This window comes from Berkeleyomyces rouxiae (genome assembly GCF_048999995.1).
Source record: "Berkeleyomyces rouxiae strain 22BRR77 chromosome Unknown BrBRR77_ptg000011l, whole genome shotgun sequence".
Taxonomy (NCBI): Eukaryota; Fungi; Ascomycota; class Sordariomycetes; order Microascales; family Ceratocystidaceae; genus Berkeleyomyces; species Berkeleyomyces rouxiae.
In genome coordinates this window covers 468,188-481,332 of record NW_027396501.1, presented here as the reverse complement: position 1 = coordinate 481,332, position 13,145 = coordinate 468,188, and the positions used below count along the sequence as shown (strand labels likewise).

General features: G+C 59.1%; 4 protein-coding genes across 4 annotated transcripts; 2 read left to right on the top strand and 2 right to left on the bottom strand.

The window, feature by feature from the left end:
* Window positions 1-50: 50 nt before the first annotated feature.
* BROUX77_007183 (uncharacterized protein) lies at window positions 51-2,847 on the top strand (the record flags this gene model as incomplete). Its single annotated transcript, XM_073752250.1, has 8 exons — window positions 51-265; window positions 388-550; window positions 615-736; window positions 838-1,942; window positions 2,109-2,254; window positions 2,305-2,519; window positions 2,601-2,713; window positions 2,773-2,847. 8 exons carry the CDS (start codon window positions 51-53, stop codon window positions 2,845-2,847), a joined length of 2,154 nt encoding a protein of 717 aa, XP_073602594.1.
* Window positions 2,848-2,957: 110 nt separating this feature from the next.
* BROUX77_007182 (uncharacterized protein) lies at window positions 2,958-4,828 on the bottom strand (the record flags this gene model as incomplete). The annotated part of the gene is made up of 4 exons (XM_073752249.1): window positions 2,958-3,832; window positions 3,915-4,031; window positions 4,094-4,483; window positions 4,573-4,828. The coding sequence occupies 4 exons, from the start codon at window positions 4,826-4,828 to the stop codon at window positions 2,958-2,960; spliced, it is 1,638 nt and encodes a 545-aa protein (XP_073602593.1).
* Window positions 4,829-5,179: 351 nt separating this feature from the next.
* Window positions 5,180-8,836, bottom strand: BROUX77_007181 (uncharacterized protein; the record flags this gene model as incomplete). Its single annotated transcript, XM_073752248.1, has 6 exons — window positions 5,180-5,263; window positions 5,332-5,442; window positions 5,522-6,085; window positions 6,152-6,317; window positions 6,385-6,558; window positions 6,621-8,836. 6 exons carry the CDS (start codon window positions 8,834-8,836, stop codon window positions 5,180-5,182), a joined length of 3,315 nt encoding a protein of 1,104 aa, XP_073602592.1.
* A 797-nt stretch (window positions 8,837-9,633) lies between these two features.
* BROUX77_007180 (uncharacterized protein) lies at window positions 9,634-12,840 on the top strand (the record flags this gene model as incomplete). Its single annotated transcript, XM_073752247.1, has 3 exons — window positions 9,634-9,943; window positions 10,026-12,120; window positions 12,186-12,840. The coding sequence occupies 3 exons, from the start codon at window positions 9,634-9,636 to the stop codon at window positions 12,838-12,840; spliced, it is 3,060 nt and encodes a 1,019-aa protein (XP_073602591.1).
* Window positions 12,841-13,145: the final 305 nt, after the last annotated feature.

The window sequence follows — 13,145 nt, the reverse complement described above, 5'->3', positions numbered from 1 at the left end:
CACGCGCCGAAGCGTCTTGTTGCCGCGCTGGGTTCGGTCCCGCTGTCGCCATGTCGGCCTCGCGTGAGGCGGCTGCTGCGGCGCCGGGCGCGTGCGCACTCGCTCCCGACACCTGCCGGCCAGTGCGCCCGGGCCCCCGGCACCGGCACCGGCGGCGCCGCGTTCCGCCCGGCGAGAGCTTCACGGCGCGCGGCGTCGCGGTCGGCCTTGCTGTTGGCCTGGTGGTGTGTTTCTCCAACATGTATTTCGGGCTGCAGACCGGATGGTAAGCATGACGCGTGGGCGCCATAGGCAACGGTACATGAACATCGGCTAACGGATCGGGCCGCGGGGTCTCGGGGCCGCGCAGCCCCGGGGCCCGGCGCCGGGCCAGCGGGGGAAGTGTAGGGTCAGCCCCATGACGCTGCCGGCGAGCCTGATGGGCTTTGGCGTGTTTCGCCTGGTGGCGCCGCATCTGCGGTTCCCGTTTTCGCCGGTCGAGAATGTGCTGGTGCAGACTGTCGCGGGCAGCATGGCGCTGATGCCCCTGGGCTGCGGCTTTGTGGGCGTGGTATGTACCGTGGCGTGGCGTGCTGGGCGCACAACGGGCCGTGGGCTAACTCCGTGATCCGCAGATTCCGGCCATCGACTTCCTGCTGTCGGACGCCGAGCGGGGATCGCTGACGTTGGGCCTCGGCAAGCTGATCTTTTGGTCGCTGGGCCTGTGCTACTTTGGAGTCCTTTTTGCGGTGCCCCTGTACGTAACGCTCTTCCTCCCTTTCCCGCCTCCCTTTTCCTTCGGTAGCTTCTAAGCTCCCATGGGTGCTTCGACACACTGACACATGCCTCCCGTGATAGCCGCCACCAGGTCATTATCCGTGAACGCCTGCGGTTTCCGAGTGGCTTTAGCACGGCGGTGCTGATTGGCGTCTTGCACGGCCAGTCGGCCCGCAGCTCCAAGTCTGGCTCCGGCGCCGCCGACTCGGATCCGTCTTCGACTGGCGGCTTTGCGAGTCTTGTCCCGGACGAAGACGACGAGTCTGGCGCCGCAGAGACCGAGGCCGAGTCCTCGGAGCAGCATCTCCCGGCGTGGGCATCCAGCATGCGTCTTCTGCTCGCTTGCTTTGCCATCTCGGGCGCCTTTACCGTCTGCACCTACTTCTTCCCGGCTCTCCATAGCATCCCCATCTTCGGCACGGCCGCGGCTGTCAACTGGCTGTGGACGCTCAACCCGAGTCTTGCCTACGTGGGCCAGGGCATTATCATGGGCCCCGAGACATCGCTGCACATGCTGCTGGGAGCCGTGGCGGGCTGGGCCGTGCTCTCTCCGCTGGCCAAGTTCCAGGGCTGGGCGCCGGGCCCCGTGGCCGACTGGGAACGCGGCAGCAAGGGCTGGATTGTGTGGATTTCCCTGGCCATTATGCTCACCGACGCCCTCATCAACTTGGGCCACATCAGCGCCAAGACGCTGCTGGCCTCGTGGAAGCGCCACTACGCCGACCTCGTCGACTGCATCGTCGCCAAGGTCCAGGAGCGCATCTGGGGCCCGCCGGCACCGGCCGGCGGCTCCGGCAGCGACGACGAGCATCAGCCGCTCCTGGGCGCCGACGGCCGGCACAGCCACGCCGGGACACACGGCGCGGGAAAGCGCGACGACGCCGACGACGACGCCCCGCCCGAGCAGCAGGTCGGCGCCCGCGTTGTCTGGGGCGGGCTTGCGGGCTCCATCGTGCTGTGCATCGCGGCCACGCACGTCGTGTTTGGCGCGCTGATGCCGCTGGCCGCGACGGTCCTGGCGGTCGGCGTCGCCCTGGTGCTCAGTGTCATGGGCGTCCGCGCACTCGGCGAGACCGACTTGAACCCCGTGTCCGGCATCAGCAAGCTGGCCCAGCTGCTGTTTGCCATGGTGATCCCGAGCTCGCACCGCGCGGCTGTCCTGATCAATATTGTTGCCGGCGCAATTGTAAGTTGGCCGCCCTCCCCCGACTGCTGCGGTATGCGTGCTAACAATGAGTGTTTTGGTAGTCTGAGGCGGTAAGATGATTCATTGACTGTGGCCGGGGGATGGGACAGTCTCCCGTGTCCCGAGTGCAGAATACTAACCACAGACTTTCTCCCTCTCTCTACAGGGCGCCCTGCAAGCCGGCGAACTGATGCAGGACCTCAAAACCGGCCACCTCCTCGGCGCCGCCCCCGTCGCCCAGTTCTACGGCCAGCTCATCGGCGCCACCGCCGGTGCCGTAACCAGCGCGCTCATCTACAAGCTCTACGCCTCGTACGTCTCCACCCGCCCCCCGGCCCGCTCCGCCTACTAACCTGCCCCAGCGTCTACCCGATCCCGGGCGACCTCCTCCAGGTGCCCACGTCGTACGTCTGGATCTTCACCGCCCGCCTCGTCACCGGCACCGGCCTGCCGCCCATGGCGCGCGAGGTCGCGGCCGGCAGCGCCGTGCTCTTTTCGCTGACGACTGTCGCGCGTCTGCGGTTCGCCGGCCGGCCGTGGCGGCGCTTTATCCCCGGCGGCATCGCGGTGGCAATCGGTCGGTTTTTCCGCGCTCCCCCCCTCCCGTGACTCTTCCGCGTGCAGACTTGGCTAACCTCCCCTTCGTCCATTTCTCTAGGCATGTACAACGCTCCGTCTTTTACGCTAGCGCGCGCCCTAGGCGGCGTCGTGAGCTGGTACTGGATCGGCTGCCTCGGGCGGTCGAGCACGCCGCTCATCGTCGTGGCGTCCGTAAGTTGTCTGCGTCTTGGTCCGGGGCCGGTATATTTGCTAACACCTGTGAATCCCAGGGCTTCATACTGGGCGAAGGGTTTCTCAGCATTGTCAATCTTATTCTCCAGAGCATGCGGGTGCCTCACTTCTAGACGGCCTGTGCATTTTCCTGTTCCTCTTCATGTTATTTAGTTTTATTCTTCCACCTAGTTTAGTTACGCCGTTATTTTTTTTATTCTTGCATCTCTGCTCTTCCGTGCGTCTACCGCAGGTTCCACGCCTGCTTGTGCTCCTTGCCCTCGCCAATCTTCCACGCAACCTCGACGACAATCGACCGCGGGTCGTCCTTGGGAATCGACCAGTTGACCCTGCCCGTGATCTTGTCGCCAGCCTTGAGCACCGGCTGCGTGTTCTCCGGGTCAATCAGCATCAAGCTCTGCTTCCAGTGCGTCTCCTTGCCCAGCGGGCCCGTGGTAAAGGCAATCTTGCCCGCGGCCTCGTCGTGCCACTGCGCCGGCTCCAGCCGGTCGGCCGGAACGACCTGGTCGCGCGCCGTGAAGAAGATGTCGAACCAGACGAGGAAGCCGTGCAGCGCGTCCGTGTCCTTGGTCACGGTCGATGCCCACGGCTCGCTAAACACCAGGTCGGCCTCGCGCACGTCGTGCAGCTCCAGCCGGCGGAACATGGCGCCCGGGCCGGCCAGCGAGTACGGGCGCATGTGCTCGACGCGCGCGTCGGCCATGGCCTTTTTCTTCATGGCGCCCATGTCGAAGCCGTAGACATTGTCCCAAAAGTCGACGCAGTCGGCCATGTACTCGGCGTCGGACACGGGCGCAATCACCAGCGTCGACAGGCTGGGCACCAGCAGGCCGCCCGGCTGCAGGTACTTGTCGCGCGCCCACAGCACGCTCTGCAGCATGGCCTCGTACAGCAGCGCGTAGCCCATCCACTCGCTGATGATGATGTCGACCTTGTCCACGGGCAGCGTGACCTCCTCGATGCGCCCGGCCACGCACGTAATGGCGTCGCTGAGCCCGTTGGCAAAGATGTTTTCGCGCGCCTTGTTGATGATGGCCGAGTTGTCGACGGCGATGACCTTTTTGGCGCCGGCCTTGGCGCAGAACATGCTGAGGATGCCTGCATGCCGAGAGGAACGGGGGTTAAGCCGGTTAGTATACTACCAAGCCAAGCCAGGGTGCGGGAAAGGGAACGGGCTTACCTGTTCCACAGCCAATGTCCAGCACAACCTTGTCCTTGAAGATTTGCTTGTTGCTGTAGACGAAATCGCGATACGCCTCGGTGCGCACAGTGTCCTTGAGCATCGTCTCGTGGATATCTAACACAGTCAGCCACAAAAGGTGTCCATGCACGCCCCCGCCGTCTCCTCGCTGCACTCACCATAGCCGGCATACGACTCAAAGTAGTTCTGGTCAATCGCCTTGGGGATCACAGGCCCAGCCTCGGTCTTCTCCTTGGCCTCAGGCACGACGACATCGTCGCCCCACCGCTTGTCCAGCGTCTCGGCCACCGTCTGCCTGAAGCTGCTAAACTGCTCGGCCAGCCGGGCCAGCTGCTCCTCCAGCAGCGCGTTCTTCTTGAGCAGCTGGTCGACCGGGACGCCCTCGGCCGCGGGGGAGGCATTGGCCTCGTCATCCTCGTCCAGCACCTCGTCCAGCGACAGCAACAGCCCGTCGTTTTCCAGCACGGGTTTCAGGTACGCGTCGTCGTCCAGCTCGCTGGCCGCAATGTCGCTGGGAACCGACTTGCCGTCCCGGGCCTTGAGGCGAACTAGACCACACGCGCGAGTCAGCGCTCCAATCGCAGCAAATGCACCATTATACACATGGCATGGGGGATGTGGAATTCGCGCTAGTTACCGTAGTTGGCCAGCTTCACGGCGCCGTGGAAGTCGAGACCCAGGCGCCGGCGCACGGCTAGAAAGTCAAAGCCGTGCTGCTCGCTGCAGTACGCCATCATGGCCTTGGCATCGGGGAAGCTCTTGTCGTCGAAAAACGACTTGACGGCCACGCCCTCTTCGTAGTCGGGCTCAACGTCCTGCCAGCCCTCGTCGTCGCTGGAGGAGCTGCTCTGGGACAGAGTCTCGGTGGCGTGCAGCTTTTGGTCGGTCGGCATTTTTGCAACTTGGCTGGTCCTGCTGGTCGTAGAGGGCGAGATCGTGGGTCGCGCTCTTGTTGATGTCAGTGGGTGAGTCAATCTGGGAACTCGACGATAATCCGATGACATCAACCCACTGACTGGTTTTTTTCATTAGGGTCTGCACCCATCCCAATGCAGTTTCAAGGGTTTGGCTCAAAGGATGCGCCTGGCATGTGATGGGTCATTAATTTCCACCTAAAAAGCGGGGTCTCGATCTCAATCAACGTCCCCCAAGTTCCAACCAAAGACGGAAATTCTACGGCACGACCGTCCTTTGCGCTGGTTCTAGACTGTGACTTTGCCGGCATAAACGTAATAGCAAGTGTCCTAGGCATCATCGTCGTCATCATCATCGTCATCGTCTTCGTCTTCTGCATCCGACACGGTCTCTCCCAGAGCAACCAGCCGTTTCTATGGCACCAGACAGTCAGCACAACGTAAAATAGGCGAGCGGCAAACGAGCGAGATGCTGGACGTACCTTGTAGCCCGAGACCTTTTCTTCCAGGTCGCCGAAAACCATTAGCAGATCGTCCAATTCGGTTTGCACCTCCTTCTTGGAATCGTCGAGAGACGCGGCCTGGAGCTTCGCCTGTTGAAATGTGCATGTGTTAGTTGGCGTGGCTGCAACGCGATACACCAGACGAAATCGGCGCCCGCCGTGGACATACCTCTTCGAGCTTCTGCTCCAATTCCTTGATGGCGGCTTCGTACTTGTTGGCTTCGGCGCCAGACTTTCCGGCAGAAGACTCGGCCTCTTTGACCAAGGCTTCGGCCTTTTGGGCGCGAGATTCAGCTTCCTTCAAAGCAGACTCTGCCTTTTGAGCGCGAGATTCAGCTTGCTTGAGAGATGACTGAGTCTTTCCGGATCCGCTCTTGGACTGTTCCAGGGACGCTTCGGCCTGCTTAGCACGGAGTTCGGCTTCCTTGGCGGCAGCTTCGGCCTTTTGTGCCCGGTCTTGAGCTTTCTCAAGGGAAGCCTCCATCTTCTTGATACGCGCCTCGGCTTCCTTCAAACTAGTCTCAGCCTTGGTCGCGCGGGACTCGGCCTCCTCAATCTTGCATCTTTCAGCAAGGAGCTCCTTTTCGGCCCGTACTTCCTCTTCCTTGGCACTCTTTTCAGCCTTTAGCCTTTCATCATGAAGCTGCTTCTCGGCCCTTGATTGCATGTCCTTGATGGTCTCTTCGTGGCTGGCCTTGAGTTGTTGGACCTCTTGGGAGCGATCGCGTTGTGACTGACAGCGAAGCGTCACATGTTAGAATGAGAGAAGAGAGTTGCCAAAGAGAAAAGATATGCTCACCTTCATAAGATCTACTTCAAACCGACTGCAGGTAGCATTAAGATCAGCAATCTTAGCTTCCAGTCTTGCCTTGACTCTATCAACCTCGGAGTCATTAGCAGCTTTGGACTTGGTAAGCTGCTGCTGGAAGTCTGCTTGCATATCTCGTTGAGCCGACTCTGCCTCTCTGAACCGAGCCCCCGTGAGAATCAGTAAGCGTGGAATACATAGAGCCGGGGTCGCACTGAACATACCTTAGTCTCCCAGAGTAATCAAGTTCCAGCTGCTGCATGTTGCTGCGCAACTCTTTAAGTTGAGATGAGTGGTCTGCAGCCATGTTGCGCATCCGCTCTTCGTACTGCTGTTGAAGTTGTTCTATTCTTTGTCTTTCTGCAACGAGTTCTTGTTGGCTCTGAGCCACGGATTTCCTGATTTGCAGACGCGGTGTGTCAGTTGCCGCTATATACATGTATACAGTGACTGTACTTACTTTAGCTCCAGTTCATTTTGTCGTTGGAGAGCCTCATTCACGGATTTCATGCGCGTCACCTCAACAGAGGACATGTCTCTTGTTTTCCGGTGCTCGGCCTGCTCCTTTTGAAGGGCGCTCTCGATGCTTGCTAGCTCATCTCGCGACTTTTCAATCGCCTTTTCCTTTTCTGCCAGTTCTTCACGCAGGGCGTCGACAAGTTCGCGTGAGATGCCCTTTTGGACGCCGTTGGATATCACGGAAATTTCCATGTTGGGATCCCGGTCCAGGGCTCGGGATACGCGACTGTACGTATCTTTGAAGAACTCGACAAATGTGCGGTCGAAAAAGACGTCTGGGAGGAGACCAGAAGAAGGGTCAAGTTTCTGAGGTGTGACCTCGTAGTCGCGCATCAAGGGGTGGGCTCGTAGCCGACTCAATCTGTCCGAGAACTTGTCCTGGCCCATTCTACTCAAGAGGATAGCATGGAGGGAGGGTCTTGGAATAGGGGAGTCCTTGGTAGAAAACTCATACACGACGCCCAGAAGCATGCTGCAAAGGCCCTGGGCAATCTCATCAACGCCCCGTGGCTGGACAACGGCCTGAATCAAGCCTTGGACATTGCTTCCTTCATTGAGAAAGTCGTTTACAGCGTCGAGATCCTCGTAAAGCCATGCAATCAAGAGCATTAGGTAGGCAATGAGATGGCGGGGTTCTTCGGAGCGCTGGAGTCCTGAGATGAGATGGGCAGTGATTGTCTGGATGGCCGTCACAACCTCCTCGCCATGTTCTGCCTCGCCCTCGGTGAGCTCCATGCCCTGGGCTTTGGCGGTGGGGTTGTTGTACAAGAGGTGGAAGGTGATGGTGGCGGCGAACCACATGCGATAGGGATCCGAGGCAGCCAGGTCTGCTGGGGTTGGATTCAGGAGAATAGAAAGGACATTGGCTGTTTCGTCGTGGCCGGATTTGTGGCCGCCAATGGCACGGCCAAGGAAGTGGGAGCGGATCTGGTCGTGGGCAAAGAAGTAAGCCTTGAGACATTCGCAGGCGGAAAACCGGAGATCGAAATCTTGCAGTGATGTGAGGCCCAGCGTCAGATCCAAGAGGCCATCTATCACATAGACCTGAGGCCAGGCTGCTGGCGTCTCTGAATCGGCAGGCTGCGGCGGCGGGAACGGACTGAGGACCGTCAGCTGGGCGAAGCCTTCCTGCAAGGTCGGGTTTCCCCGGATAATGTCGGCGCATACTGCCATGGCGCCTGCGCGGATCTGGGTTTGGGTGTGCGGGTTAAAGGACAACTGCAGGGCGCTGTTCAGCATGCCGTGCTGGGAAAAGGCCACCTGGTTTTGAGCGGTACCAACCGCCCTTGACACCAAGAACAGCTGTGCCAGTGCCAACAAGGCATACAGGTTGCGGTTCTTTTGCGACAGCACCCAGCCGGCAAGCTCGGTGTCGCCCTCCTGCTGCAGCGAAGCCTGCAGCAGAAGCGAGAGCTTGAGCATGAAGCCGGACTCGCGGAAGAGCGTCTGGTTGGAGGGGTTCTGGCGCAAGAGGTTGGCCATGAGGATGAGGCAGTCCTCGACAACGCGGCCGCCGTTGGTCAAGCCGCCCTCGGCGTCAATGGTGTTGAACAGCCGCTCGTAGGCGCTCTCAAAGGCCACCAGCTTCTGGAGATCGGGCGAGTTGGGCGTCAGGTAGATCAGGAGACTGATGGCCTCGCCCTTGACGGCCTCGCGCGGATCGTCCAGCACAGCCACCAGGCGCGAGATGCCCAGCGGCGCGGTGAATATGCATTCTTCTGTTCGTTCGGGGCGCGCGCCCAGAATGGCCACGAGCAGCTGCAGCGAGTACAGGCGCGCAAAGAAGTCGTTGGTATCGAGGAGGTCGAGCAGCAGCGTGATGTTTTCCTGGCGCTGGGTGAACTCGTCGGCCAGCCACAGAGCGACTTCGTCGGACGCTTCCGGGCTGGACTCGTTGGGGCTGAAGAGCATCAGCAGCGTCTCCAGCACAATCTTGAGCGTGTCGGCATCCTCGCCATCTTTGCTCAAGCTCCCAATCAGGCTCCGGAGCGCCCCTGACGAGACCGAGGCCGGATAGTCCTTGGCAAAGCTGCGCAGGCCGAGGATAGCAGCACGGCGGTCCTCGAGGAGCGTGGCCGAGTTGAGGCGGCCGCTGAGGACCGAGATGGTCTCGGTGGCGGACTGCTTCGGGGGCGCGGTCGCTATAGACGAGAACATTGTTAGGCGCGGGACGGGTGTCGGATGGCCATGAATGAGGGCGTGGTGATGGTGGGAAGTCGGCCGGCGGAAAAGGCGAGTCGGAGATATGGAGATGTCGAGCAGAGGGAGAGAAGCTGCAACAAAAGAAAAGAAAAAAAGCAGTCTGCCGTAAAGTCTGGTCTGTGATCGAAGGATCGGGACGGAGTCAAAGTCCAAGCTCTCCAGGTGCTTCAATGAGCTGCCCTTCTCGGAAAGAGATGTGGTGGTTTGGGGAGCTCCTGGCAGACCCTTGCAAACCCTTGGATAACCCTTCTTCTCTAACCCTTGTGCAACCCTCCTTGCATCAAAGCGAGCCGAGCCAGCAAGGCTGAGACGAGACCGCGTCAACTACCTTCCCAATCCGGCAAGCTCGAAAGTGGGGCACTACCAACAACTAGGGTTTTTTTTCGAGCCGCAAACCCAATTCGCGTCGCTTCCTTTCTTCCTCTTTTTTTTTTTCCTGGTTGCTTTGCGACAGCCGTTATTATTCCAATTCTACCTTGAGAATCTATCCGTGATTGATAATCGCTGTGCGCCAAACCCAAAGCCATTGATTTGACTTTGCCGTGTTTTCCTTCTTCTCCCTTTCTTCTTACTGCGCGCCAGCCTCTAATATTCGCCTGCGCCGTAATCCCGACCCGACTTGTTGGCTATTCCGGGCTTCCCTCCGCTCTCCTCCGGCCGTGAACATCTCCTGCGCCAATAGCGACCTCTGACCTCCGTCCTTCGTCTCGCGCTGCGACTCTAGTCGCCGCCGACCTCACCGCCCGCCCATCATGGGTATCCCCGCTGCCTTCCGATGGCTCTCCAACAAGTATCCCAAGATCATCTCTCCCGTCGCAGAGGACAAGCCGCTCAAGATGGACGATGGCTCCGTCATCCCCGTCAACATGGCCGCCAAAAACCCCAACGGCGAGGAGTTTGATAATCTGTATCTCGACATGAACGGCATTGTACATCCCTGCTCGCATCCTGAAGACCGCCCGGCCCCGGCCGACGAGGAGGAGATGATGCTCGAGGTCTTCCGCTACACCGACCGCGTTCTCAACATGGTCCGCCCGCGCAAGGTGCTTATGATTGCTGTTGGTCAGTGATTCTTTTACTTTTGCAAACCGTGCCGAGACTCATCCAAACTAACCCAACCTCTCTCTCTGCTTGCTCAATACAGATGGTGTCGCTCCTCGTGCCAAGATGAACCAGCAGCGTTCAAGACGTTTTCGCGCCAACCAGGAAGCCAAGGAAAAGGCCCTCGAAAAGGCCGAGCTTCTCAAGTCGGTCCAGAAAGAAACGGGCTCCGTCCCGGCCTCGGAACAAGAGGTTGTGCGCAAAGTCTTTGACTCCAACTCCATCACTCCCGGCACGCCGTTCATGGATATTCTGGCTGCCAGTCTCCGCTACTGGTGCGCCTACAAGCTCAACACCGACGAGGGCTGGGCCAACCTCAAGATCATCATTTCTGATGCCACCGTTCCCGGCGAGGGTGAGCATAAGATCATGGACTTTATCCGTTCGCAGCGCATGTCGCCGAACCACGACCCAAACACGCGCCACGTCATGTACGGCCTGGACGCCGATTTGATCATGCTGGGACTTGCTACGCACGAGCCGTACTTTCGCGTACTGCGTGAGGATGTCTTTTACCAGGACTCCAAGGCTAGAATGTGCCGCCTCTGCGGGCAAAAGGGCCACGAAGCTCGCAACTGTCGCGGTGCGGCTGTCGAGATAGAGGCCGCGAAAACCCAGGCCGAAGAGGCTGCTGCAAGTGACGCCCCTGAAGTTCCCTTGAAGCCGTTCATCTGGCTTCACGTGTCCGTTCTTCGCGAGTACTTGGCCGTTGAGCTCCATGTGCCCCAGCTTCCCTTCAAGTTTGACGTTGAGCGCGCTATTGACGATTGGATCTTCCTTTGCTGCTTCGTCGGTAACGATTTCCTGCCCCATCTGCCTGCTCTGGAGATTCGCGAGAACGGTATCGATACGCTGACTGCTCTGTGGAAGGACAACCTCCCCGTAATGGGCGGCTACGTCACCAAAGATGGAGAGCTTGACATGACGCGGGCTCAGCTCATCATGGACGGTCTTGGTAAGCAGGAAGACGCAATATTCAAGCGTCGTAAGGATCAGGAAAACCGGCGCGAAGCCAACGCTAAGCGCCGCAGGCTGGATGCCCAGGCACGCAGCGATCGCAATGCCGACCAAGGCCGCCAGAACCACGTCGTTTCAGTGCCCAATGCCGGCGCCCTGTTTGAGATTGACGACAAGACCATTGACAATATGATTATCCGCAAGCCCATTGCTGACGTCAACACGGCCAACAAGAGTGCTGCCAGTGTGCTCAAGGCCAGACTGCAGGGCCAAAAGACGGGTGGCTCGGAGCCCGCTGAAAATGCTGTTGCTCCTGATGCAGCCCAGTCTACTGGTGCTGGCAAGCGCAAGGCTGATGCCATTGAAGATAGCGAGAGCCCAGCCAACGGCGGCAAGTCCTCGGAGCCTCAAGAGCCCGTGGATCCTGTCCGGCTCTGGGAGGACGGCTATGCCGACCGCTACTACGAGCAAAAGTTTCACAAAGACCCGAGAGACGTTGCTTTCCGCCAGAGTGTGGCCGAGAGCTATATGGAGGGTCTTGCGTGGGTCTTGCTCTACTATTTCCAGGGGTGTCCTTCATGGGAATGGTACTATCCCTACCACTACGCGCCTTTTGCGCAGGACTTTACGAGCGTCGCCAACATGAAAATTAGCTTCACGCATGGCCGGATAGCCCGGCCGTTTGAGCAGCTGATGAGCGTGTTGCCTGCGGGATCGCGCCATGCCCTGCCAGAGGTTTTCCACGACCTCATGCTGAACGAGGACAGCGACATTATCGACTTTTATCCCGAAGAGTTTGAGGTTGATCTTAATGGCAAGAAAATGGCCTGGCAAGGCGTTGCGCTGCTTCCCTTTATCGACATGCCGCGTTTACTTAAGTCGGTTCAGGCAAAGTACCCTGAACTTAGCGAGGCTGACCGACTCCGGAACCAGCCTGGCCATGACGCCTTGATTCTGTGCGACAAGAATGAGCATGGAATCTACGACGACATCACAGGCAACTTTTACTCCAAGAAGAAGAAGACTGGCGACGATCAGAACAGATTTGAGCTGGACTCCCTCCGTAGTGCCGGGCTGACAGGCACGGTGGAAAAGATTCCCGACTACACGCCTCACGGTGCTCTGGTGTATCCCCTTGAGCGCAAGGATATGCCTGACATAGACTATGACCGGTCTATCCAGTAAGTTTGGCCCGCCAATTTTCCTTTCCATGTTCTTACTAACCAGTAGTGATTTCCACCTACAGGGTCTATTACACGCGCCCAGAAAAGACGCACAGCCACAAGTCGATGCTGCTGCGCGGTGTCAAGCTGCCTCCACCTGCGCTCAACCGCCAGGACGTTGAAATGTTGAAAAACAAAATGAACGGTGGCGGCGGCCGCAGCTATGGCGGCGCGCCGTTGAACCACAACAACAACTACAACCCTCGCCACAACCAGGGCCCTATCCACTATGGCCCAGATCGCGGTCGCGGCGGCTACAACCGCGGCGGACGTGGCGGCGGACACCAACAAGGCTCATACAACAACCACGGAAACCAGCGCCACAACGACAACCGGGCGTATGGGGGCGGGTCCGGTGGCTACGGCCAAGGCAGTGCACCAGGTCTTCCTGGATTTGGCGGAGGCTCTCTCCCTGCGATCCCGCCGGCGGCTCAGGGCTACTACAACAGCAATGGCCGCGGCGGATCGTATGGCGGACGTGGCGGGTACAACGGAGGCGGGTACAACCAGCAGCAGAACGACCACTACAACCGCGGCGGACACGGCGATCAAAGGGACTCGTACAGAGGCAGAGGTGGTGGTGGTGGATATCACCGTGGTGGAGGTCCGGCCCCCGGCGGCGGCCATAGAGGAAGAGGTGGATACCGTGGCGGGCGCGGAGGGGGTGGTTACCACTAAGGCGATGGTGGCAAGCAAGTGTGGCGTTGGTAGATAAATAGAGGTTGGTTGACCAAAGTAGACAATGGCGAGTGTTTCCGATGGAATTTTGGGAATGATATGAATGAATGTATGGGTGGGGGAGTTGGGCTGTAGGTATAGAGGGGTTGGGCTGTAGTAGATTGCAGCTGGACTGTAGTAGATTGCAGCTGGACTGTAGGTATAGAGGGGTTAGAGTGTAGGTAGAGGGTGGAGTTGGATTGTAGTAAGTTGGAGTTGGGCTATGGTAGGTTACAGCTGGACTGTAGTAAACTACAGCTGTACTG